Raw genomic sequence first — 25,726 nt, forward strand, 5'->3', positions numbered from 1 at the left:
GCAGCCGGGCGGAGGCCGGGCACGTGCGCCCGGCGCCTGCAGCGCCCTCTCGGGAGCGCGGCGTGGGCCGCCGGGCGGCTGGGGCCCCGCAGGGGAGAGGTGCCGTCCGGAGGGGCTGCTCCTCCGGCGGCCCCCGAGCACGGCGGCCGCGCAGGCTCGTCCTTGACTCATCCTTGCGGCAGGGTACGTGCCGCGAAGCACAGCGCCGGCTTGCAGCCTGCACAGTGGCATTGTGGGTCATTCATTTCCCAGTCTCTCGCATCCATGTGCTTAGTCATAAGTCCCCGCGATAAGGTGACTGCCAGTGATCAGAGAGCGATCTGTATGTCCTGTCAGTGTCTGCCTCTACCCTGAACTGGGGAAGGGGTGATGTTTAGCAGATTTAGCTTTCTCTCTTGCCCTAACTCATGCTACCCACATTACAGAAAATATATTGCAACATCTTTTTGCTACAAATAGAGAAGGAAGAAAGAAGTAGAAGCAATGGGATAACATTCATTGTTCTCCTGTAAAACAGGGCTAATAATTTCTGTATGCTGGAGATTGAGTAGTCATATGCGTGTTGGTAAAGTCTGCCAATACAAGCAATCTGAAAATTTTGCTGTTAAGTAGATTCATCACTGAATTGAATTTTAAGGTGAGCCTGGGTAATGCAGATAGAGGGAAATTCTGTTCTTGGGTGTTGAAATAAGAATATTTCTGTCACTTTTCAGCAGAGTCCTGAACAAAATGACTTCTCTTTCCTCTTGAACTGCCTAGGTACTTTTTAGATTATAATGAAATGCTACACATGAAGTTTCTGCATACCAATACACAAGAGGTAAAATGTCATGTGCTTTGATGGAAAGAAAGTCTTTAAAAGACTTCTTGGAGTATTGACTTCATCTGGCTCACCTAATAGGACTTGTGTTACTGTTGAAGGAGATTAATATTCTTTTATGTAAACCTACTAGCTCTTTTCTAGTAGGAAAAGCATGTTCTGTTTGCAAGTTTCCCTTATCCCCAGCGCATGACAAGAGTTTGAGTTTGATCACATCCTGGTAACAAAGGAAAGCAGAAGATGACTAGCGAAGTAAATCTAAAGGTATAATGAGAGGTTTCTTATAAAGTTCCTTTCTTAATGCTTTAAGAAGGTATTTCATTGCGGATAGCACTGAATCTTAGTTGTCTTGGTTGTCATTTTATGATTATCTAAGCCACTTTAACCGTAAAACATTTTCATTAGTCTCTGGTCTGTATTTAATTTCAATTGCCAGTGTGTAATATACTTCCTTTTTTTGAGTATTACACTATCAATAAATAAAACTAACCAAAGAGAAGATATTTGGCAATTGTTGTTTCAAGTACTTGTACTTGTGTTGCACATCATATCCATACTAAGAGTAGTCAATGCATCTCACAGAATTGTTTCTGATTTTATTTGTTATGAAACACTTTATCATTTCAGACAGCTGCCCATCTTCATATCTTTTTGTGCTTCCCCTAAGGATAGGGAACAGTGGTCAGACTTCAGTTTATCTAATCTATGTTAATGTTTTCATTTTGTGATTTCAACTGTGTTTCCCAATTAAACTTTCATACTGTGGGCTACCAGGGAAACTTGTGATCTTATAGCAAAATAAAATTGCAGAACTGGTAGCCTGGGTTAGTTTGACTGATCTGCCTGTATACTTCTCACTGTTTCCCATGTTACAAGTTGGATCAGCAAGATGATGGTGGCTAATATCTGTTGAAAGCGTAAGCAATCTGGAGGACTGGCCACAAGGTACTCTGTTTACACCTCTTTCCTCATGCAAAATTAATCTTTAATCTTCAGTCAGTTCCTGGTAGTCACTATCTCTTTTCTAACGGAAAAGAGGCAAAAGCTTATACCTATATAAAAGTGCTTCTTGACTTCTGTGCTGTAGAAATTTTGGGAATGAGGTGAATAGGTTTCTAACCTGAATATTATCTATTTAAGGTTGCTCTAGGGTATCTACCTAAGAGCCTTACACTGACTAATTGTGCTCTACAAAGTATGAATCTCAGATCTTTCCCTCCTCCTGTCCCCACTCCTCCATTCTGCAAAACATGCATATCCTCTTCCTTGCCTGATTTGGAGTCTATTCAAACCTTTAAGGTACACCTTTGTTCTTTGACACCCAAATGTAAGCCCTGTCAAGAACAGCTAGCATGAATTGTTCAGTAGAAAAACGCTATCATTAGTTTTGAAGAGATTAGAACCGATAGCTGTGTTATAAAACTCAGCGGATGATAGATACCTGGATGGTGACTAGGTACTCTTGATGCAAATAGCCACTGCTGATTATAGAAGACTAGTATTGATAACTTCTAGTTGCCCTGTGCATCACAGCTGTGCTTCATTCTGCATGGTTGAAGGTACTCCTCAAGGGTAGCCTTGTAGAGCACTTTACACAATGATTTGACTTTGCAAAAATGAGTATAGTGCTTCTTGAAGGATCAGAAAGCCTCTAGTCTAAGTGGGTAAAAAAAACCACCAGGGAATCAGTGAGTCCTATACGTGTATTTAAGTGATGCACACAGCTTCTTTATAGTTTGTGTTTAGATGGGAGATAAATTCATTCTCTGGGATGATACAGATGACTTTACTGGAAAGAACTGCATCACTTAAAATATGAATGTGGCTTACGTGACAAGTCTCTTGTTCCACCTGGGTAATGCTACCATTAGATGCCGCATTGCAGAATGGGTAGTGTAGCAGAATGCCATTGATCTAGGGAGATGCCAGGGAGAGGGTGGAACTCCCTGTGTAAGGGTTTAATGAGATTACATTGCATGCCTGTATGTTGCCACATGTGTGGGAAGTGGGAAGTTAATCTTTGTATTCCCTAGTATGTGTTGCTTGTTTCTTTTTGCATGAGAAAGGGGTGGGTGGGGGTCATCCTTCAGCTGTTGGCACTTTCTTCAAATCAGTGATTTGAATCCAGGAAGAACTTATTGAGATACCTAGTCTTCTAGGTCTTGTGAGGCTACTTTCCTTTCATATAAGGAAAACAGATTGAAGCATGTTGTGCATTTCTGGTAAACATGAGATAAAGATTTTAAGGATTTCCACATTCATGGAGTAGAAGAAAGACTGTCTCTCTTTCATTAAACTGTTGCATGTTTTTAACTGTTCAACTTCTCTAAACAGTGAAGAAATATTAGTATACTAATGGCCTTGCCATTCCATTAGTAAAATGTGTTCAGACTTCCATTACATTAAGGGACTTGTCTCCAAACATAATGATCAAACTTTAAATTGTTAAAGATGTGCAGGATTTGTTTGTGCATTTTTTGGGTACTCTTTTAATAAAGAGTGACTTTATCAGGTGGGAGGTACAGTCCCTCACTTAGCTAGCTATATTCCAGGTATCCTTACATTGGGTAGTTAGGGTCTCAGTATTACTGTTTACAGCCTACTGAGGAGAAGAGCAATTAACAGTCTTGATTTTGGTTCCCCAGCCCCCCTTCCCTTGCCTCATCTTCTGTCCCCTATGAATTAAATGCTCTTCCCAATACTGTGCTTGAAGGCACCTACCTTTTATTGACTGTCTCTCTTCTATCTTAAAAGTAGAGAAGGGATATCTTACTGTGCTTTTTAAATCAAGTTAATGAAACCACCAAAATGTCGAGGCCTTGCTGATTACTGCTCTTGCCTTCCTTTCTACAGTCTTTCCTGTTCTGTCATATTAAATCTGTTTGGAATCATGATTATGCCATCTTTTTGCCTTGCAGGGTGTCTGACAGAGGTGGGCACTAAAATAACAGCAAATTGTTTATGCCCAAGTATTGGGAAATAAAAAAGCAAGGGAGATGAACAATGTGGACACATTGAACTGAGATGCATGCAGTTTCCTGTGACTCTAGCACATGGAACAAAAAAATGGTGCAGAATAAGGCATAGGAAAGGCACTCTTCTTTCACAGAAGGCCTACTGATTGACTTCTAGGATTTTAGTTCCTCAGTTTGGACTGAATATGTATGTTAATTAGATTTTATATGTTAATTAGTGCAAAGAGAAGAAATGGCTGGAAAACACTGTTGTAAAGGGCTATAGAGGAACTATAGAACTTCTCATTTAGATACCAGGCTGGTAAATACAAAAGAACTTGCTTGATATCTGTTAGACTGCCATTCCCATGTTTCCTCTTGGATCTAAACCTAAAGTCTTTTGAAATATTAAACTATAGCTCTCAGATGAGGATTAGTTAAATAATTTGGAGACCTCTGCTGAGTCGTTGTGGATAGCGAGACTACGCAGCTCACAAATGGGATTAATTCACAGAATCAGAATCACAGAATCACTGAGGTTGGAAGGGACCTCTGGAGATCATCTAGTCCAACCCCCCTGCTCAAGCAGGGTCACCTAGAGCACATTGCACAGGATTGCATCCAGGCGGCTTTTGAATATCTCCAGAGAAGGAGACTCCACCACCTCTCGGGGCAACCTGTTCCAGTGCTCTGTCACCCTCACAGTGAAAAAGTTTTTCCTCATGTTCAGATGGAAGTGTCTGTGTTTCAGTTTGTGCCCGTTGCCTCGTGTCCTGTCGCTGGGCACCACTGAAAAGAGTCTGGTCCCATCCTCTCGACACCCTCCCTTCAGATACTTGTACACGTTGATAAGATCTCCTCTCAGCCTTCTCTTCTCCAAGCTAAACAGGCCAAGCTCTCTCAGCTTCTGTGTAGTACTTGACAGATTGTTTTTGTGCTTGGAGTTGTAACAGGTTTATCAGGCTTATTTAAGTCTCCATGTAAAAGCATGACTAGATTTGTTGAAATGATCTGTAGGAAGAGTTTAATTTTTTTAGTAGCAAAAGAATGGTAAGCATTTCACCTATGTTATATGTGGAAAGTAATTGTGGCTCAGTGAAAATAGAATATGATTATCCAACTGTGCATTAAAAAAATACTACTTTGTATTTGGATTTTCACAAGCAGAGAATGGACACTACAATGTAGCTTGTTGCAAATTGTAGTCTTCAATTAAAATGACATTACAGTATCTAGTAAATCACTTCATGAAATTTAGGCAAATCTGTCCCTCAGGTCATCCTTACTAGCTTAGTATAACTAGGATTCAAATTATTTCATAATCTGTGCAGGAGTTGTCATTGTCTTGCTTAAAACAATCACTCTTCAGGAATGTACAATTAAACAACCTGTTTCTTTTGGCAGCTTGACTCTGAATACTGATCATGGGGATATCTTACTGGATTATTCAAAGAATCTTATTACAGAAGAAGTAATGAAAATGCTGATGGAACTGGTAACTCTTGAAAACATTGAATTAATAAACTAAATAGTTGTTTAAAAAAAGGTGGCTTTTTCAGGTCACAGGTTGTTCTAACATTGTTTATGTATGTTCAGCTTTGAATTTGAGAGACTGTCAAAGTTCAGCATCATTTGTGTACAAATCTTGGCGTTATTGAGTCTTGCGTTGTCCTTTAGCCCTCAAGGAGCAAGACTGTTTTTCAGTGTCTGGACAGTCTCTTGCCATCACTGAAAAGACTTTTTCTGTGTAATAGGCCAGCTGGCATGTGGATCTGTTACTGAGGTCTGCAGTAAAATAAGATAGGGCTTCATATGAAGTTGCAAGAGAAGCTAATGTCTTCTTTATCTGTAGTTAAAACAGAAGTTATTTCATATGTCATGTAGTCTTAGTTTTGATATTCACATGTTGGATATGTTTTCAGGAAGAAGTTTGTGTTAATCTCAATTTAGGGTGGTGTCTCTATTTACAGCCCTCCATTAACTACTTGGTTCAGCCAAAGGCTAAACCAGGATAGGACACAGAATAAAAAAATAATTGGAAACACTGGCAAACATTAGCAGTAGCAAAACTTTTTTCACTACTTTTCTGTAGCAGGGGGATTCTAAGCTGGTATGTGGAATCATTAATGAATTCTGTAGTAGTCTAGAAGATAAAACTGAATAATTAAAATTGGATTCGCTGCATCTTTATCAATTAGTGCGTGTTACTATATAACCTCTTAAGTGAATAAACAGCTGTTTAAAAATACCCATTTTAATAGGAGAATCTATATTTAAGCTAGAATCTAGTGTCATTTCATCTAATTTTTTTTACAAGCTTACTGTTTTTATGCAGTAAATGCTCACCCTCTTCAGTGTAGCTAGACCTTTGTAGTACATGCTGACTTCTTACTATTTTTGAGAGCAATCTATTTTTACATTTCTCAGGCAAAGTCAAGGGGTGTGGAAAGTGCCAGAGAGCGAATGTTCAGTGGAGAGAAGATCAACTTCACTGAGGTAAGGCTATTTCTGTCCACGGTTCTTTCCTCTCAGGGTTCTTTCCTCTCAGTTGTGTGTATATTATGGATGCTCATGTCTCTAAGACATGAGTCTTGGGGTGGAGTGAGGGGAACTATTCTAATTGCTAGTGCTACTCTGAAATGATGAAACTGGTGTTAGTATTTACTTCATTAATTACATGAGAAATCTTTACAACTTTGGGAAGAAGACAGAAGAAAAATCTGTATAAAGCTATTCAATCCTCCCTCTCATATTCATCTCCTAATTTTTCTTAAAGATTTTGGTGGTGTATATATATTTTTTTCCCCTTCCTTTCCCTTTGCTTTTGTAGAGAGGGGGATGAATTATAGATCTTAGAGGGCACGGAGCATTCCACATATCCCTTATGTGCTTTGCAAAGTGTTATGAGTACTGACATTAGGCAAACTGCCTACAAAGCTTTAGCCAGGATTGTGTAAGACCACCTGCTTTGGGTTGCTTGTGCTATTTATCTTTGGGTGAGATTTAACAGTAGATATTATAAAACAAACTTCTAGGGAAATTAGCCACCTATTTTCAGTAAGAGGATGAGTATTTTCCTCTCTTTGTAGGTGTGAAGGCTATGGTTATGGTTAAATCCTTCTTCATTAGAACATACAGAGAATCAGCTGTACCTTTTCTTTAAAAATAGGATGAAAGCTAGAAGCTCAGCAGTATAGCGTGATTTATTGGCCTACCTTAAATATTAAAGGTTCTTTAGTATGTTTGAGGTAATTGTCAGAAATTAATGCTTCTTTTGACTTATTTGTTGACTGAGTTAACTCTCGCACAAGCCACTTGCTTTAAATAACTCAGTAGTTGGACATTGTATTGTTTGTGAATGCTGCATGTTTGTAGAAATACACAAACAGAACCAGATAAAGCTCCACTGGAAAAATGATTCCTTTTCCTTTTGTATTAATGCCTTGTAATTCACAGTTAAAGGGAGAGGGAAAAGAGCATGAAAAGTCTCAAATCTGCCTGTAGGCTTGGATTCTCAGATATGGCCTCTTTCACTACCCTTATGTAGCACAAAGATTATTACAAGGTAGCCCACCTTTGTCTATGCATTATGAGGTTACTGTTCACTGTTGGCCTGAGATCAAATATAGCAGCTGAAGACTTCTCGAAAGGATGTAGCTTTAGCACATAACACTTGTCCTACAATTTAATACTGTTTGTTTGGCCTCTGCTACTAGCTCCCTGCTTCATTGGTGTCTCAATGTGGCAAGTTTATGTGGTGATTACCTTTATGATGAGTCTAGAAACATTTTTTTCATTGATCAGGGTATTTCTCATTTGCAGTCAAATATTTACCTGGAATTAGATTTGCTTTAATTCATTTTTTTAATCTGTTCATATGGAATATCAGGTAAGTTTGGCTTTGGAATGTGAATGTGTGGACAATGAAATTGTCATGAGACTTTAAAAACAGGATGCTGTCAAACAGTATCATTTAAAAACCTTAGAGCAGTAAGACGGAAGGAAGCTGCTTAATGGCAAGAACTGACTTGTCTGCTACCCTTGTTCTGATTTAGAACATTTTTTCTAAGCTATTTTTCTTAAATATTTAAGGCTTGTCTGTATTTGGTGCTGCAGGCATTGGATGCTTGCTGTGTATGTATGTGGAAATTCTTTATAGTGCACCCAAGCGTGAGAGTGCCAGGTGCTCATCCCAGATGAGTTAAAACTTGCAGTGTGATACGGCACAGTCTGTGCATTGCAAGGTAACCCATATCTGACCACTCATTATGGATCCAGTCTTCATTGCCCACCCAAATATATTTTGGTTTATAACAGCAGATATAGGTTCAAATGTGACACTTTATCTTGACCAAGACAAAGCTTCCTTCAAGCCAGATAGTGAACAGTATTTACTTACTCACTTGTGCATACCTCTTTTGGAAATACCATTTCCTGACTGAGAGTGTCATGAAGAATTGCTTCTGTTCACCCTAGACTTAAGTGGGTACATCAATTAGCAACTGAAAGAGCTTTTGCATATTCCAAGTCAGTAACCACATACTCAATGATTTTGAATTAGCATTTGGTATTTAAATCGTAACCTGGCAGTTCATACTGGCGCTGTTGTCTTTGTCTCACAATGCTGCTCATTGTAGCAAAGAACAATGAGACAGAGCAGACAAATTCTTTAATTTGTTCATTAGTATTAATAGTAACTCCTTCATTCTAGATTAAAGCCATAAACTCCAAAATAGGCAAGTTGGAGGCTGGGTTTTGGGGTCTTGACTTGTGTATCTCTGGAGAATTAGTATAAGATGCACCTTAACAGGAGAATTTTTCTCACCTAATGCAACTACAACCTACAAACCTAGTATGCAAGTATTTCGGTAATACTTCATGTGCTGCCCGCAATTATGTGGCTATTGTATCCTTGTCAGATGATTAAATACATATTTGTCTTTCTATGTGAAATGGACTACTTCTGAGAAAATGACGGAGAAAATAACTTCCTTTGGCTGCTTGTTACAATTGATTTGATCAGTATCCTCAGTAGTAGGAAACATAATTTCCCCCTTGTATACCTGAAACATACTGAAAAGACTAGGATTACTGAGTATGGAGTATTACTGAATTCTGAACTTCAAACATTAAATGCTTTTCAAGGGATTTTGAACTTTCTGTTCAAATTAATTACAATAAACTATTTGTTTACTTAGTGTGTTATATGCTATTGTAAGCCCTCTTTGCTGGCTCTGTCAAGTGAGAGGGTGATCAGGTAGTTGGAGAGGGGTGGGTGTGTGTATACACACATGCATATTTAATCTAAACAATTTTTAATTTTCTTAAAGGTTGTATTGCCTTTTGGATGAGACACCTAGGTGTAATGCTGAACTAACTCCATTAATATTTTTCCCCTTTTCTTCCCCTTGTTTCAGAACAGAGCTGTGCTTCATATTGCTCTGAGAAATTGCTCCAATGTGCCAATACTTGTAGATGGGAAAGATGTTGTTCCAGAAGTAAACAAGGTGTTGGACAAAATGAAACATTTCTGCCAGGTATAAAGCACCACCACAGTGTACTTTTTCTATATTTCTACTATATCCAACCAGGTTCTATTACATGTATACTGTGAAGCACTGATTGTAGACTGAATGAGGGGAGAATAACTGGTATAAATGAATATGGCATATAACTGTTCTTCTGGTTCAAGCATGGGGTTTGTGAGCTGTTTTGAGTGTGACTTGCTTTACTTGCTGTAATTCCTGTCATTTTTCTTTAATGGGCTTTCTGGATCTTGCTTTCTTAGCAAAAATCTTGCATTTACTTCAGAAACTTCAAAAATATTGTAAATAATTAAAAATAAGGTGTCGTTCATAAGTTGCTTTTTCCCCTTGTTAACTTTTCAGCTACTTGAATCTAATAAGTAGAAACTGCCTCTTAAAATTTCTATGAAATGGGGAGGAGAGTTAGATACTCGCAGCTTACCTGCAGTTTGATTATGGTCTACTTAAAGCCAGAAGATCTCTAAAACAATTTAGGTCAGATACCTTTATGATTCTGTTCTGTTTGCTGTTTTAGCAGTGTGAAAACTTTTTGTTCCCTAGTTAAATACAGCACTCTACTAATCTCCTTAAATATCAGTAGTTTTTCATTCTGTATGTGTTCTTTAAAATGTAGGAATCTGTCAGATGAGTTGAGAAAATTATCATTGGAGAACTGGAAATCAGTAGTTTTGTACATAGAGCACTCTAACAAGAAAGCAAGTTTGTGTGACAAAGTAAAGCTCCCCGAATAGTTCAAATGCACTTTAAACATGGCTGTGAGGAATTGGTTTTGCTTGATTGCTATTGTGGATCTTATCCAGATGGTAGTGGCCAGTGGTACCACCAATTTAAGACTGTTAGCCTAGACAAAATGAGTCTGGATTATGTCCAGTTCCCAATGGATGAGTGCCAAAACCACAGTAATTGACAATTATTTCTGAATTTGGCAGTTTTTTCAGACTAAGAACTGAATGAGCACAGAAATTGAATATTTTTTCCACCCTGGAGTTTCTCTTCATAATAAAGATTAAGATTTTGGTAGTGAGAAATGGGAAAGTATTTTCATTGATGCTACCTCTTTCATAGATAAGACTGCTTCAATCATCAGCACTTTAAATGTCACTTTCCATGCAGATCTAGCTTCTTTGCAGAATTAATATCATGCTAAACACTTTTAGTCTTTTCTGGAAAGATTAATATAAAGACACTTGATTTAGTCAATTCTCCCTTAGAGGCAGATGGGACTTTAAAACTATAACAGCCTCATCTACAGGCTACAGTTAATGGTGTATACTCAAATGATTCTACATTTGGAAAAAAACAGAAAGCTTTAACTTAAAGCAGATCTGTCAGGAGGGAGAGCTACTATCAGCATAATGAAATTATTAATCTGTTGCAGAAAAGAAATGGCTTTGATTTGGAACATATATAGAGGTGTGTATGGTATAGGCTGATACTTGCAAGGCTCACTTTGTGATTGGAATAGGTTTAATGCATAGATTGCACGATGGACAAAAATCAATGCAACATTTTGATGTTTTATTGTAATTTTGTCAGAACTCTCAGTAACTGTTAAAGAAGTGAGAACAGAGTAGAAATGTTCCATGTTCTTTTAAGGTGAAGCCTGGGAATGAATATTTTAATGCAAAACATACAGGCATTAGGAAAGTTTTGAGTGTTTGGTTTGCACATAAATGTATATATCTATGGCTTTGTTCCTATTTTAAAGCTTTTGAATTTAGTTAGTGAAGTCGCTTCTAATTGAAGACACCTAAGGAAAACTTCCAGGTTCAAATGTTCTTTCATAATTTAATGCCTGAGGGTGTGTTTTCTTCATTTTTTTAGCTTGATTTCTTTTGCCTTTAATACACCTGTCTATTGTAAATGCTATAGTAGGGCACAGAAAGAAGGCTGGTTTGATCTTGCAGTTTGTTCTTTCAAAGATGTGCATTAATTTCTAACTCTTAATGAGTGGTTTTTGTTACTTAACCAAATACATAGTTAAGAAGGTAGCTTTTAGTATAGGTTTATTTAAAAGTCTGCTTAGAAGATTCTTTGCAACAGTGCCTGAAAACACAACCTACTTCCAGGGTTAGAATCATTACAACTTTAGCATAACTGAAATATTTACAGCTATATATTTTGCCCTAGAGAGTCCGTAGTGGTGAATGGAAAGGCTACACTGGAAAGGCAATAACTGATGTGGTCAATATTGGGATTGGTGGCTCTGACTTGGTAAGCTCCTAATTTCCATATCTTTCACATCTTTTGAGTGTGCCTACTCCTGCAATGAAAATGTTAAAACCTAATTATGCTGCTTCTCTCCAGGGCCCTCTGATGGTAACTGAAGCCCTGAAACCATATTCCAAGGGAGGCCCTCGTGTTTGGTTTGTATCCAACATCGATGGTACTCACATAGCCAAAACCCTGGCTGAGCTTAACCCTGACACAACACTCTTCATCATTGCATCAAAGGTATGTCTAATATAAGTGCTGGTGTGCGACTTAATCCTTTACAGTTTAAGTCAGAATAGATACTCTTCCACAGGAAGATCTGTATCAGTAACTTTTAGTGTGGACTATTCTTATGCAGGCCAATTGTGATTCAGCCTAAACTTGCAATACAGGTTTATGTGCCACTACTGAAAAATGTTTAGGGATCCACAAATCGATCACTGAAAATGACTTAAGCTAAATACACAATACACATGAGCAATTTTCTGTTGTCTTGGATGTGCTTCTCAATCCAGGTTTTAAGTTCATTCACAAATGTTTCTTTTACTGTTCTTCTCTGGGTGGAATCTGGGATCCTATATAGTTCTTGAAATTCAAGGTCTTTCTCTTTCCTTACTTAAGGTTGTTGGTGATCCTTTTATCTTGCATACTGTGAAGTACAGTGCTAACTAGTTCACAGTGTAATGTTACTGCAAACAAGTTTGCTTGAATGAATTATACTTAGCTTGGGAATCTTCACTCTGGTTTAGTGCAGTGATGAAATGTCATTCCCCCCCGCCAAGAACTTAAATGCTGAGTTCCTTGATCACTATAAATGCTAAGCCTCTCTATTTGCAAATGGATAGATATTCTGCTGTTATTTTATAAGACAACACTTATTTCTGAGTACAGAGTTAATACCTGCATTTTTTTAACCTCAGCTGTGAGCAACTTTATAAGCATAATTGCCAGCTGCTAGCTCTTTCTTTCTGAAGAATACTGGCTTCTGTATTATCAGAGGGAACTGATGAAGAAAACTTCATAGTTATGTAACTTGGGTTCCCTTCACTTCTAAAGCACAGTAGAACCCTTCTGCTGCTGAAGACCATCTGCAACAAATGAATGTGTATAATGCTGGCCATGCTCTATTGTACTGCCCCTTATTTCATCTTGGCAGTACTGCAGTCCATCAACCTATGGAATATGAAGGAAACTTTGAAAATGACCATTAGTGTTACTTTGTGAATAATTGAGTTCAAGCATCACGGTTCAAAGGCTCAAAATATTGTCAAATTGCAAGAGTAACACTTCAATTTCCATTTGCCAAACTGTAGTTAGATAATTGGGTATATTTGGAAGAAGATGAATAGTATTTTTTAGCTTTCCATAATAGGCCTCTGTTTCATAATGAAATAATTCTGGAGATGGATGGGAGTAGGATGAATATGATGTTCACCCCTAAAGCTGAATTTTGATGGTTGAGTAAATCAGAATGGCTGTAGATGATCTTAAGAGAACTGCATGACTGACCTTCTTTGCACACTTCATGAAGCAAGAAAATGTTTTCTCTAGTCAGCAAAATAAAGTTATGGCAAAATTCTCAGCAGAAATGAGTGCTCAGATGTGGAAAAACAGGAATTGAACAACGAGAGGATAATCCAACTAGGTTATCCTGTTTTGATGCTCAATTATTTTCTTTTTAATTGAGTAGTAAAAATTCACTCTAATGAAAGACTAAAGTAGAAACTTTTAGTCTCAAGGTTTTGCATATCAGTTTGGGGAAGGGAAGGAAGAGAGGGAATGTAAGAAATGAATAGTTATTGCAATCCAGATAAATGCTAGTTTAAAATTATAAAGATAAACCTAGAAAGACTAGTCTTTACTGGCTTGACAAAATTACTTTTCCTGGAATGTGGCAGCAGCTCTTTATTGTGAATATCTAGAATTCTATTCTGATTAGCTGGAACAACTTTAGCTCATATTTTAGCAACCTAAACTTGTCTTAGATTAAGTACAGTATATTTTGCTTACTTCCTTGTTTTCTGATGTGCAGACTTTCACCACCCAAGAAACGATCACCAATGCAGAAACAGCCAAAGAGTGGTTCCTACATGCTGCTAAGGATGTAAGTCTAATATGGTTAGGTTACATAATGTAATAGCTTTCTATTGTGCAGCCTCTCCCTGGTCTTTCTAAGCATGCTTTGGAGCAGAGCCAGTAGCTGCCTGAACATAAGTTGTGTAGCTCAGCAAATGCTGTACACAACACTTCAGTGCACAGTAATTAAAGTGACAGCCTGCTATGTCTGATCTAACTGATAAAACCACAGAAGGCTTTCGTTATGGGTAGTTGTCATGGTTTGCTCTCGCAAATCCTTCCTTTAAAGTAATATATTGTAGCGTCTGCCTTAGAGCTGACTAATAATTTGGTGCAAATGTTAGACTACTGACATGGAAATCCAAGAATATGATGTCTACAGGTCATCACCTTTCAATTCTTGGCAAATCTTTGAAAGCTAGAAATGAAGCTATTGTTTAAGTGATATACCAGCATTTCTATGGCAGATGTCTGCGCTATGAATAGAAACCTTGTATTTGGCTCATTCCCTCCCACTTCTAACCCTTGAAAGGAAAAAGGGCAGATACTGGCTGCTTAGGTAGCTAAGATGGTCTTAACCTGTTCCAGTCAGGATAGTTGTATTTGATTTGAAAGCTGGGCTTTGAAATTTTCCATTGCGCTACTGTTATGAACAGTTCTTAGTTCACCAAAAGACTTTCTGAAAGACCAAAGTTTAAATCTGTAGCTTGGGATTTATTAGTAGATACCAAGAAACAGATATTCTGCAGTCTTGACTTTTGGCCCTAGCCAGGAGGGTAGCATGTGTACAACAAACTGTCTGCTCCAAAGTGTTAGTAGTGTTGCAGGCTGATAACATACTCATCTTAGGGCAGCCTACTATTTAAGTAGTGACTGCTTCCAGAGGGAGGCCCTAAGAACGTTATCAGACTATTGTTTTCAGACAGGCATGCTGTCAAATCTTACAGTGAATGTGAATAAGGTGATTTCAAGCTGATAAATGCAAAAATAACTGGTGATAGTCAACAGTATTTTGCTTAAATGTAAATGGTAGCAAATCAGCTTTATGACCAGAAATGAAAAATGAGTGTTCGAGATCTAACAGTCTGTTTGTTTTATTAAGCATTCTGCTGTGGCCAAGCATTTTGTTGCCTTGTCTACCAATGGTGTAAGTATAACAATTCTATTTAAACATTATTTCTTTCTGTACTTTTAAGATGGCCTCATTTTAAAATCCACTAAGGAAGCATGTCTTTTGAGACAGACTGCCTGAATACCAGGAGTTAGCCTTCTCTTGAAACAATATATATTTCTTCTACTGAAAATAATTGAAATGCCTCCAAAGTAACGAACTGTAGCAGGACTGGTAGCTCCATTACAGATTTGTACTTTTTTTTGTAGAACTTTATAAATCTGAAGTCAAAATCTCTTACTTGAAGTGTCTGTGTTGTTATTAGTGAAGGACACCTGTTACTACTTGAGTGTGTGCGTGTGTGAAGGTAGTCATTCTGTAAGCAAATAGTACTCTCCTAGACTCCTTAGATAAATGCTGAAGTGATGCAAGTAGCTTATGTGAATAATCTGTTGCATGTAAAGTGTCATGTACCCTGATGTGGTGATTGCATTTGTAAGAAAATGCATGCAAAAGGGTATGGGGTAGAAAGAGCTGTAGCAATTAGAAAGACTCTACAATAATTGAAGCCTTCAGGTGAGGTCCCTGGTATAAAGCTTCTTTCCTTACTTTTGACTCTGAATGTAAAATGAATGCCAGTTTAACTCCTAACTATGTTTCACCACTTAAACACTTTCTGGTCAATTTATATCACTGAATTGAACTTTCTGTTCTGATACTGCTGAACAATGTTAGACTGATCTGTGGAAATAGAGGCATACTTTATCTGATGGATGCTATGTATTTTTGAACTGGAGGATATAGTTAGGGAATCATGTATTAAATGGGTACCCCACTTGAATCTTTTTTTTTGTTACTAGACATTAAGGTTTTTAAGAACTCTAGCTTTGCTTATGGTTGTCTTACCCACTTCTGTTTTTATTCTAGCCTAAAGTTAAAGACTTTGGAATTGACCCAGAGAACATGTTTGAATTTTGGGATGTAAGTAAACATTTGAAGTTGTGTGGTAGACATCAGCTGTTAGAATAATTTGCTTTAGAAAATCTTAAATACATGTCAGTGCCAAAAAGAACTGAAAATTAGTAGTTGTAATATCTGTATTGAAACACCTGAAGAATCATGACTAAAGGCAAACTGCAAACATGTCAGGCAAGCAGAACAAAGTCTTACCTCTTGGCCCTTCCATTAAAATCCTGCTGTCAAAAGTCTGAAGAAGAGCCTTCTATGTTCTTGGCTGTCTAATCAGCTGCTGGGTAACAGGAGATAGAAGCCTTAGCTTATTGCTGTCAGTGTAAGTAGTTATTATAAGCTGTGACATTTGACTGTTGGGGTCTACTGTACATAATCCAGGCCTGTAAAGGTCAAACATCAGAAAAACAAGAGCCTAATTTGATATTTCATAGTAGACACTTGAAAGTATAGTGCCCTTAATCTTGGTGCTTATTATACTTAAATAATCAGAAACAGTTTGGTTCATGTCTCATGATCATGTGCCTGACAAACTAGACTTTAAAGCTGCTGTTTAGAAATGATCTAGAACACTATCTTTCCCTAGACAATGTCATAATCTTGGTGAAGCAGGCTTTACTTAGTATTGACACATGCCTGAGAGAGCTGGAGTCATTATCAAGGTAACTGCTTCAATAAATGTTATAAATCAGAGCCTCCAGACCAGTTGGATAACTTGAAAGACCTCAAAAGGTGTAATTAGGGGGCTATCATAAGGTGTAGGTCCCTTTGACCATGCCATATACAGTGTAGTGATTTATTGCCAATAAGGATATTGATTTTGATGCAAATAGTTCTGAACACATGCTATTTCCTAACAGTTTGAATAAATTCAAATTTAAAAGCCTTGAATTTCATCTGTGTAAACCAATCTCTTGTTTTCAGTGGGTTGGTGGCCGCTATTCTCTGTGGTCAGCCATTGGTCTCTCCATTGCCCTGCATATTGGTAGGTATTCCTGTGATATACCAATGCCAAGAGTTAATTTGTTTGCTTTAGGAATATAATCATGCAACATGTTAGCAATATTGGATTGTGGATCAAATTTGTGGCAGAGATGTTATTTTACCCAACCTCTTCTCTGTGCAGTTGGATGTTTGTGCAAAAACAATCTGCAATGGAATAAAAATGTTGAGCCTCTACACTAGCTCTGAGTGCAGTTTTGGAAATGACTCATTCTTACGTACAAATAGCTAATTACACTTTCAGTCACTTGTGTAGCAAAAGTGCCTGGTTTATGTAAAGCCACATCAGCAATCTTGAAAATTAGACCTTGCAACTGACATTCATAAACTCCTTATTTAAAAAAGTCAGGCATCTAGTTTCTGCAGGTACATATACATACACTGGACATCAAATCCTAAGTCTTCATTTCTGCCTAAGAACTGTTTAGCACTAAGAGCTCCTTTTCCTATCCCTTCCTTTTTTTCCCCAGTATTTGTTTTCCTAGGCTATGGGGCCTGATGATATAGGAACACTAGCTGTATCTGCAGTTGATGTGGAGCAAACTAAGAAGATCCTGTAAATTGATCCCCATCTACTTGTATTGCTTGCATTATGGGGCACCATTGGGATCTCTGCAGATCTCAAACACAGGTAGAGAACACACTGAATGTAGAACAGCTTACAGCTCTAAGAGCTACTGTTTCTTGGTGAACAGACTGTTTAGCAAAATGCCTTTGGTCCCTCATTACTTCCAGGTATTTAAAATCAAAGTGTAACATTTTCTAAATGAAAATTAAAGTTGCATTAGACTGAAGTTAAAAGTAAAACATGGGTTGTGATATTTTTTGAATGATGTGAATAGGAGTTGTCATGTGTGGAAAACCCTATGTGAATAGTAAAATAAACTTTTGTCAGGCAGTAATGTTCTGTCTGCAGTAAGCTGGTCATCTCTGCCTTCAGACAGATTTGGTGACATGCCAGTCCCTGTGCTGCTTGCTCTTAGATCCTTCATCTCCCAGAGCTGCCACTTTGATTGCCAGCTGTTTCAACACTGTCTCATTTTTTTTTCCTGTATAAGAAGAGACAGGATTTCTGGGTTTGCAAGAAAGGGTGGTGTTAGTTAAAGTGCTCATTAGTGAAAATGAATGGCAATTAAATACCCTAATTACAGGGCAAACAAAATTGGGTGAATTGTTAGGAAAAGGGTTTTTTGTTTTCCTGTTTCTCTCAGAAGACCTTGCTATAATTGTTTCTCCTCAGACAAACATAGTTCAAGGTATCCCTGCTGCATAAGCTCTTCTCTGTAAAGTTTGTGGAAGTCTCCCCCACTGTGTCTGGAGTGATTGAAGCAACTGAGCGTTCCAACTAGCTGAAAACTATGCAGCCTTTAATGCACATCCTGGTTTTGAGGCCTCTGTTTTCTTCCTAGTTGCTGTTTCTGCCTGAATGAAGACTTTAGGGAAAGGTTTTGAAGCATGTTTCATGAAGTTGTACTTGAACTCTGAAGTCTAAGTTTTAATTGTAACTGAATATATTGAGCCTATGGGGTGCATTGAGAAGTCAAAAAGCAGAAGTGCAACTTTAAGTTCAATTAGTGGTTGGGAGCCTTCTTATGTACAAGAAACCTAAACTGTTTTAGGACTCTAGAGAAATCAAGTATGAGCTGTAATAGTAAAAACTGACTTTTTTCCATTGTTAGGTTATGACAACTTTGAAAGCCTGCTTGCAGGAGCCCACTGGATGGTGAGTGTGGGATGCCTGTATCAAATTTGTTCCTGTTAATTTGACACAACATTGTTCAGAAACCAACCTGTCTTCAGTTATCTTAAGATCGGGTACCCTTGTCATCATCTTGCTTCTAAAATGACTGTGCTTGGAGAGCTCCTGCCAGATCAAAGCAGCAATAAACCTGATTTAAAATTTGGGAGGGATGTCAGTTGCCTTATCAAAAGTAAATTTTCTCTCCTTTCTGTGACTAAAAAGGATAATCACTTCCACACTGCTCCACTGGAGAAGAATGTGCCAGTTCTTTTGGCCATGCTGGGGGTCTGGTATATAAACTGCTATGGATGTGAAACCCATGCCCTTCTGCCCTATGACCAATACATGCACCGCTTTGCTGCCTACTTCCAGCAGGTAAGGCTCAGACAGAATGGAAGATTTTAAGAAGTGAGTGTGTAGATGTACTTCTGTCCTGGTTCTAGAACCAGAATGAATGTTTCTAGGTTAAAACTGCAATCACTTAAAGATGACTGGTGCCAAGATTGCTATCAGTTTATTTCCCCAATTAATTTAGAGATTTTTTTTTTCCTTCAGGCTTCAGTTGTCTTAGTGTCCATAAGTGAAGCAGCTATATCCTTGATATTTATGAAATTTCTATAAATGAGCAGCACTTACTTTAGTTCAAGCATGTATGGCAATTTGTACTGATATACTGTGTGGTTTTTCAGGAACAAGTAGAAAAATTTAGTTTAAAACAGAATACTGTCCTTTCCTCCTTTTAGGGTGACATGGAATCTAATGGCAAATACATTACCAAGAAAGGATCTCGTGTGGACTACAGTACTGGTCCTATTGTATGGGGAGAGCCTGGCACTAATGGACAGCATGCTTTTTACCAGCTCATTCATCAAGGTAAACTAAAACTACTGGATGGCTTGTTTTGGAATTAAATTTTGAGGGGCAACAGCTGGCAGAAGTGACACTGGTTTAAAGGTCAGGTTTTACCTAGCATCACATCACTATAGTGTTAATTACTGACTTTAGAACACTACACAATGGAGCTCTCAACTTTACAGTAAGGAGTGTCAATTAAAACTGAAATTATTGAGCTTTGTCACAGCCCCTTCTGCACAGTCAATGCAATTTTTAGAAAGCTTTTTTTAAAATATCTGAGACTTCCAATAACTTTGAAAGTGGGGTGAGAATTGAAATTTTTCTGGGACTTTCAAAATCCTACTCTATTGCAGAGTTAACATGGCTTTTCTTGTAGGAACTCGCATGATTCCCTGTGACTTTCTGATCCCAGTCCAGACCCAGCATCCAGTCAGAAATGGCTTGCATCACAAGGTAATAAGCATTCTTTATCAGGGCACCCATATTTTCTTGTTGCTGAAGGCATTGAAGCTTATCCAGTATTGCAGTGTGCCAGATTTCTAAATGTCCCCTTGAAACTATACCCACAGGCTCTGTGAACATTCACAATAGACTTGGAAACAATCTCTAAACCATAATTGCATACCCAGTGGTGTTTTTGTTCCTGAAGAAACAGTAGCCAGAATTCTTGAAGTAGACTAAGTGTGGCCTGTTGGCTTACTGAGGCTGGGAAGAGTTGAGCAATCAGACATTTGGAGAGAAAATTCCTTGTAGGAAAGCAAGGAGTGTAACTAATCTTGCAGAGTAAGAAGCAAATTCTCAGTTGATTAAAAACTGCCACAAAGATGCTGTTGCAAAAACTGAAAATTCTAGGACAAAATTTAAAGAATTTACCAGCATGGTTAAGGTGAGACTTATGCATGGAACTCTTTAGCCAGTTCATTCCATTTTACAGTTTAACATATATGTAAACTAAGGATTTTCAGTGAATCGCATGTCATGAACAAAATAAGTTGTATTTTTTGGGTTTTTTGTTTTTTAATTAAATTCTCTAGGTGGAAACGTGCCCAGCTCTACCATCAGTTTTAGGCTTCAGAAAAAGTATGTCCTAGGCTAAGCTCTACTCTTATAATGATTTCAGATTAGAAGTGTTACTTAAATTGCATATTAGCAATTTTTATGTCAAGTAACACCAAGTACAGATGAAAGTTTTAAAATGACTTTGCAAAAGAGGGGGAGAAAATGTTTCACTCTGTAGATACTGTAACTGCAGTATCTTTGTAACTGATAAGACAAAACCACTGGACAAGTTGCAAACTAACATTAGGCAAGGAACAGGAAATGAAAAACTTCTGTTATTGGTAGGGGTTGGTATGTGGTATGCTGTTAAGCTTTTTCCTTCATTTAGAGTAAATATGTATATTAGCTGGCTAACTTCAAGTAATCCTTATGGAAAAGCAGCTGGTGCTCCATGCATGTGATGTGGCATGGATTAAAAGTGTAGCCAAGAGTGGGTGAAGGAGGGCATGTGAAATCCTGGCTCCTTTGTCCTCACTAGAAGGTTTGTTGTCAGCAGGGGCAGGATTCCCTAGAGCAATTCTGTGCGTTTCTGACATGCTATAAAAGTAGTAATCAAGTCTCCCAGCACTCTAATATGACAATAGTGGGCATTACACAGAGAAAACTATTCTACATTTTACAGCCATAGTGTTGAAAATAAGACTGTCACTCTAGAGTAGGTCTCAGTCTGGATTCGAGCACTAGATATCACTCTTCCAGCTAAGGGAATAGTAACTTGAGCTGATGCTTTCCCTCCCCCCTCCTTCCCCTCCCCCCTCCTTCTACCCACTAGATCCTTTTGGCCAACTTTCTTGCTCAGACTGAGGCCCTGATGAAGGGGAAGACTCCTGATGAAGCTCGCAAGGAGCTGCAGGCTGCAGGGCTGAGTGGAGATGCTCTGGAGAAGCTGCTTCCCCATAAGGTAACCAGGCCCTAGCGTTTGCCAGTTTTCCTCCAGTTAATGATACTGCTGTAGTGAGGACACTGCACTGGTCACCTGGCAGATGGACTTTGCTAATGGGGCAGTGCCCTCCGGTGGCTATGAAGTGCTACTGTCTTGACAGCAGCAAATGTCACTACAGATTCTACCCTGTCAGGTCTGGGACTCTTAATAGCATGCTGATCAGGAAGCCTTTTAAGGCACTTCATAAATGTTGAGCTGTCTCATCACTTTCCCCTTGGATATTGATTTATATTTTGCTACTTCCACAGCATACAGTAGCCAGTACTGAGTTTTGGCAATAACACTCTAACATTGTGCTTGTAATAAAGTTGTTGCATTGTTTTCATGTTTTTATGGTTGAAATTGTTGTTAGCCTTTAAGGCTTTTCTATTTTTTGTTAAAACAAATAATGCAATGTGGGCTATAGAAAAATATAACAATGTGTTTCTGATGCGAGTTTTAAAGTGCTGGATTACAATATAACTTCTGTTTCAAAAGGTCTTTGAGGGAAATCGTCCAACCAATTCCATTATGTTTACAAAACTCAACCCATTCACTCTGGGAGCCATCATTGGTAAGTAAATAGATTCCTTAACTGTGAATGCTTATTGAGGCTTTCTGATAGTTTATTGATGAATCTTTTTTCTCCTTATAGCCATGTATGAGCATAAGATATTTGTTCAAGGAGTTGTCTGGGATATTAACAGCTATGACCAGTGGGGGTAAGTATCCTTAATCTTTCTTGTGTAGTTATGAACTGTGGCACCAATCTGGCATCTCTTAGACAAAAGAAAGACAATGAAAAATAATAGATTGTATACTTAAAGCAAAAGATCATAGGATAACTTTAAATAGAAATCAGATACAGTGACTTATCCCCCAGAAAATCTACAAAGCTGTCATGGCTGAACAGGGATACACCTTTAACTAAAAACCTTTATTCTAGTTAAATTTGGGGGGAAAAAAGGGGGGGCAAAAAAGGCAGTAATAGATAGGAGGGGGGAATAGTCAAGCAAGCTAAATTCCATCTTGGAGAAGTAATCCTTGTAGAGGGGAAAATAAGTTGCCTTACATCTCTAGAAACATTCAATAGGCAGCTTAAGTGGCATCTGCCAAGCAGAAGACTGGCCACCTTTTGGTTTTTTTCTTTTCTATATTGGAGTTACAAAAGCGTTCTTGGTAGATGTCTTCAGATATAGCAGCCTTAGGTCCAGTGCAGGCTAGCTTCAGGAGCTAATCACAGATGTTCTTTGTAATCTTTAGTCAGTAATATTAACTGTACAACATACTGTGTGAAAACTTATGCAGGAGAAAGAGGGACTGGGGGAGTAGATAAGACTTTTCAGGTGAAACTTTGCCTATGCTATGAGAAGTTATTTGGAAGAGTAAGTTTGCTTTACAGGCCTAGAATAGCAGTTTACATTAAACTCGTTTCTAAAAAGGCTGCTTAAAGATTGGCCTTTCTTTATATACGTTTTCTCAGAGTTTTGCTACCAGAGCAGTTTCTTTACCTAAAACATTGCAATAGAAATGGAAAATGGGAAGACTGTCTAAAAGCTGTAGGTATCTGTTATCAATTCTGAAATCTGGAGGGGCATATGAATAAATAGTACAGCTGCAACTGCAACACATCAAAATCCAGAATGAAATCTGAAACTAAATATGGAAGGGAGAGGGCAGGCAGAGCATGTTACAGATCCAGTCTGGTTTCCTGCAGCTTGATGTTGATATTGACTTGATGCTACAAATTGGTGTTCTGAGTGATGTCATGTTAACCAATGAACAGTAGCAAGCTGAATGCAGTCTGCATTGGGACAGACTGTATAGCAGAAATGAGTAGTGAAGGCAAAAGGGGAAAACTGTACAGAATGGCTTAACTTTTAAAGAAAGGCTTAACTTTTAAAACAACCTTATGATTTTGACATGCTGCAGTTTAAGTGCTGTCTATTCAGCTAAGCAGCTGTACTTGTGAGACCTCTGGTCATGAATGGCACTGAGTTAAATAACATTCATGTAACTTAATTGTGTCAGTAAATTGTGAGGGAAAGAAACAAATTCAAACTGTTCACTGTCAAGTTAGCTTTTACTAGCACCTATTTTAACATCAATGGCTTATAGTAAATAGCTTAGGCTGCTAGCACTAATGTTATTTTTCTTTCCTCTCCTGCTTTTATAAATGCAGAGTTGAGCTTGGAAAACAACTTGCCAAGAAAATTGAGCCTGAACTGGAGTCGGATGCTCCAGTGACATCTCACGATAGCTCAACAAATGGGCTCATTAATTTCATCAAAAAACATAGAGCCTGAAATGAAAGACTCAGAGGACATCAAAAATCTAACCACCAAATACTCAAATCTATGTTGTAGTTGTGCTTTTTTTTTAGCCACTTTTAACAAAATAGCACTTTACAGAAGTAGCTTCTTAACTTGTTGCAGTTAATCTTGTTGCGTCAAGTGTTACAAATGAAAACTAGTTTTGTGAAACCCAGAGATTGTATAGTTGCTTTCTATTTTTGTGGTTGTTAATCCATAAAGTGCAGCTGGTATGTTCCTCACTTATTCCTCAGCTCCCTTAAAGATGGTCACGTACTGATATTAGAAAATAAAAGATATGATGGATGAGTAAAACTTATTCACTTTCTTTAAAGTGCAGACCTAATAACCTTTGCCTCACTGATTGTGTGTAAGATCCTCTGAAGCAAAGTAAACTAACTTCTGTCTGGTATGTCACTGTCTTTTTGGATTGGTTCTGCTATAAGCCTGAAACTAGAATGTATTCAATTGTAAATTGTTCAGATCACATGATGTTATGCATTTGATAAAGACACAGCTTTTTTTCAGTGGTACTGTGAAAAGTAAAGTCTACTAATAGCAGTAGATGATATGTATTGATTTCTTCATCAACTATGGAAAAGCTACACAAACAGCTCTCTAAAAGGGGAATAAAGTTCCTGGAGTGACAGTGATCTCTTGACTTTCCAAACAGTTTTCAAGAACTTATATGAACCTGAAGCTTGTCATCGCTTGCAGAAGAAATGCTGTTTTTTGTATCCTCCAGTGATCGTTTCTCTCAACTTTCTTAAATCAGCATCATAGTTGCAACAAAAACTGAATAGATAACAATTTAACAATACTTGTAAACAAGTTGTTTACATCCTATATCATTCTCTACCACTGCTAACCCTCTGTGCTTGTGTTCCTTAACACCTTTACTACACTTCCGCCTCAAAGGTAAGTTACAAGCACTGAAGGGAGAAGTCAGACAAATTAACTCTGGTTCTAATAGAATGAACTTGTGACAAATTCTACTGTGACTAGAAACTGATGTATATAAATTTCCTATGCTGCCACTTAATCTGATCTTAGTGATGTTGCACACCAGTAGCTGCTATTGTCTGGAATATATCCAGCATTATGGAGGATGTTTCACAACCGGGCTGTGTGGATGTGAATTAAGTCAGCCTAAGTATTAGTGGTATAGTGCTTAGATGCTACGGTTTTTTTATATACCTTTACAGAGCATTTCCTCCTCACAAAAGAAGCCACTAGAGGGAGGCATAGTGTTTTAATATGAGATTTTTTTCATTCAGCTATGTAAAGGTTCCTGCACCTGAGATGGTAAAACCCTGCCTTCCTGCTCTCATTAGTTAGGTGTGAAATGTGATCTGTCTTTGTGCAGGTGCCTGTCATGAGCTAAGTGGTAATGAGTCAACCACAGGCCTTGTCTCAGTGCTGTTTTTTCACTTTTTACTTGTTCTTCTCTTGCAAAGTACAAACCCTAGAAACTTTTCTTGAAGAAAGAAAATATTATATTATAATAACACTTTGTGATTAGGTGTTCTTTCCAGAAAGAACCTCCTTTCCTTCAGCCTGTTTACTGATGAGGCAAAGTGAGCAGTATAAATATGTAATGTTGCTGCTACTCTCACGCAGGACAGCCCAGTACTAAAACTTTATTATTATTATTTCTTTATAAAAAGAAGGCAAGCATTGTTTCTGTGTAACAAAACAATTTTCTGGCAAGGGCTAAGGGCAGTGAGCAGATAATGTCAGGAAGAGCAGAGCTGGACCCCATCATGAAAGCTGGAGAAGAGGAGAAAAAAAATAAAAAATCCTCTCCACAGTGTTAGTCTTGGAAGTGATACAAAATTGCCACAGGAAGGAGAATAACAAAACAGGCTCTTGATGGCAGTTGGCCCTTGTTGCTATTAACAAGTCTGGGTACCCCATTTTAATTTTTTAGAAATTACCCCCCAGGCAATTATAGAAAAAGCACTTTAGCACTAACAAGTGTTCAAATTAAATAATTATACCCCATAACCCAGACGGGCTTTGCAAGGGCCACAGCTGCCCGTGGGCCACAGAATGAGGCAGCGCTTGCCCAGCACCGCCGGCCGCCGCCGCTCCGAGCCGCGCAGGCCCCGCGGAAACCCGGACACGCGCGGGGGCGCTGCAGGC

At 38.2% G+C, this 25,726-nt stretch overlaps 1 protein-coding gene across 2 annotated transcripts in view; it reads left to right on the forward strand.

Annotated features, from left to right (window-relative positions):
• Nucleotides 1-24,145, forward strand: part of GPI (glucose-6-phosphate isomerase) — a 44,426-nt gene extending 20,281 nt beyond the window's left edge. For both annotated transcript variants that reach the window (XM_026059564.1, XM_026059555.1), the window contains exons 2-18: nt 5,179-5,269; nt 6,202-6,270; nt 9,192-9,311; nt 11,451-11,534; nt 11,628-11,774; nt 13,567-13,638; nt 14,713-14,757; nt 15,649-15,702; nt 16,615-16,675; nt 18,372-18,415; nt 18,656-18,808; nt 19,177-19,306; nt 19,665-19,741; nt 21,120-21,248; nt 21,768-21,843; nt 21,925-21,991; nt 23,452-24,145. In XM_026059564.1, the coding sequence (XP_025915349.1) occupies nt 5,249-5,269; nt 6,202-6,270; nt 9,192-9,311; nt 11,451-11,534; nt 11,628-11,774; nt 13,567-13,638; nt 14,713-14,757; nt 15,649-15,702; nt 16,615-16,675; nt 18,372-18,415; nt 18,656-18,808; nt 19,177-19,306; nt 19,665-19,741; nt 21,120-21,248; nt 21,768-21,843; nt 21,925-21,991; nt 23,452-23,575 (1,473 nt within the window). In that variant the 5' untranslated portion in view covers nt 5,179-5,248 and the 3' untranslated portion in view covers nt 23,576-24,145. The remainder of the gene's footprint in view (nt 1-5,178; nt 5,270-6,201; nt 6,271-9,191; nt 9,312-11,450; nt 11,535-11,627; nt 11,775-13,566; nt 13,639-14,712; nt 14,758-15,648; nt 15,703-16,614; nt 16,676-18,371; nt 18,416-18,655; nt 18,809-19,176; nt 19,307-19,664; nt 19,742-21,119; nt 21,249-21,767; nt 21,844-21,924; nt 21,992-23,451) is intronic.
• Nucleotides 24,146-25,726: the final 1,581 nt, after the last annotated feature.

The sequence above is a fragment of the Apteryx rowi genome, unplaced genomic scaffold (genome assembly GCF_003343035.1).
Source record: "Apteryx rowi isolate R43461 unplaced genomic scaffold, aptRow1 scaffold_1, whole genome shotgun sequence".
NCBI classification, from domain to species: Eukaryota; Metazoa; Chordata; class Aves; order Apterygiformes; family Apterygidae; genus Apteryx; species Apteryx rowi.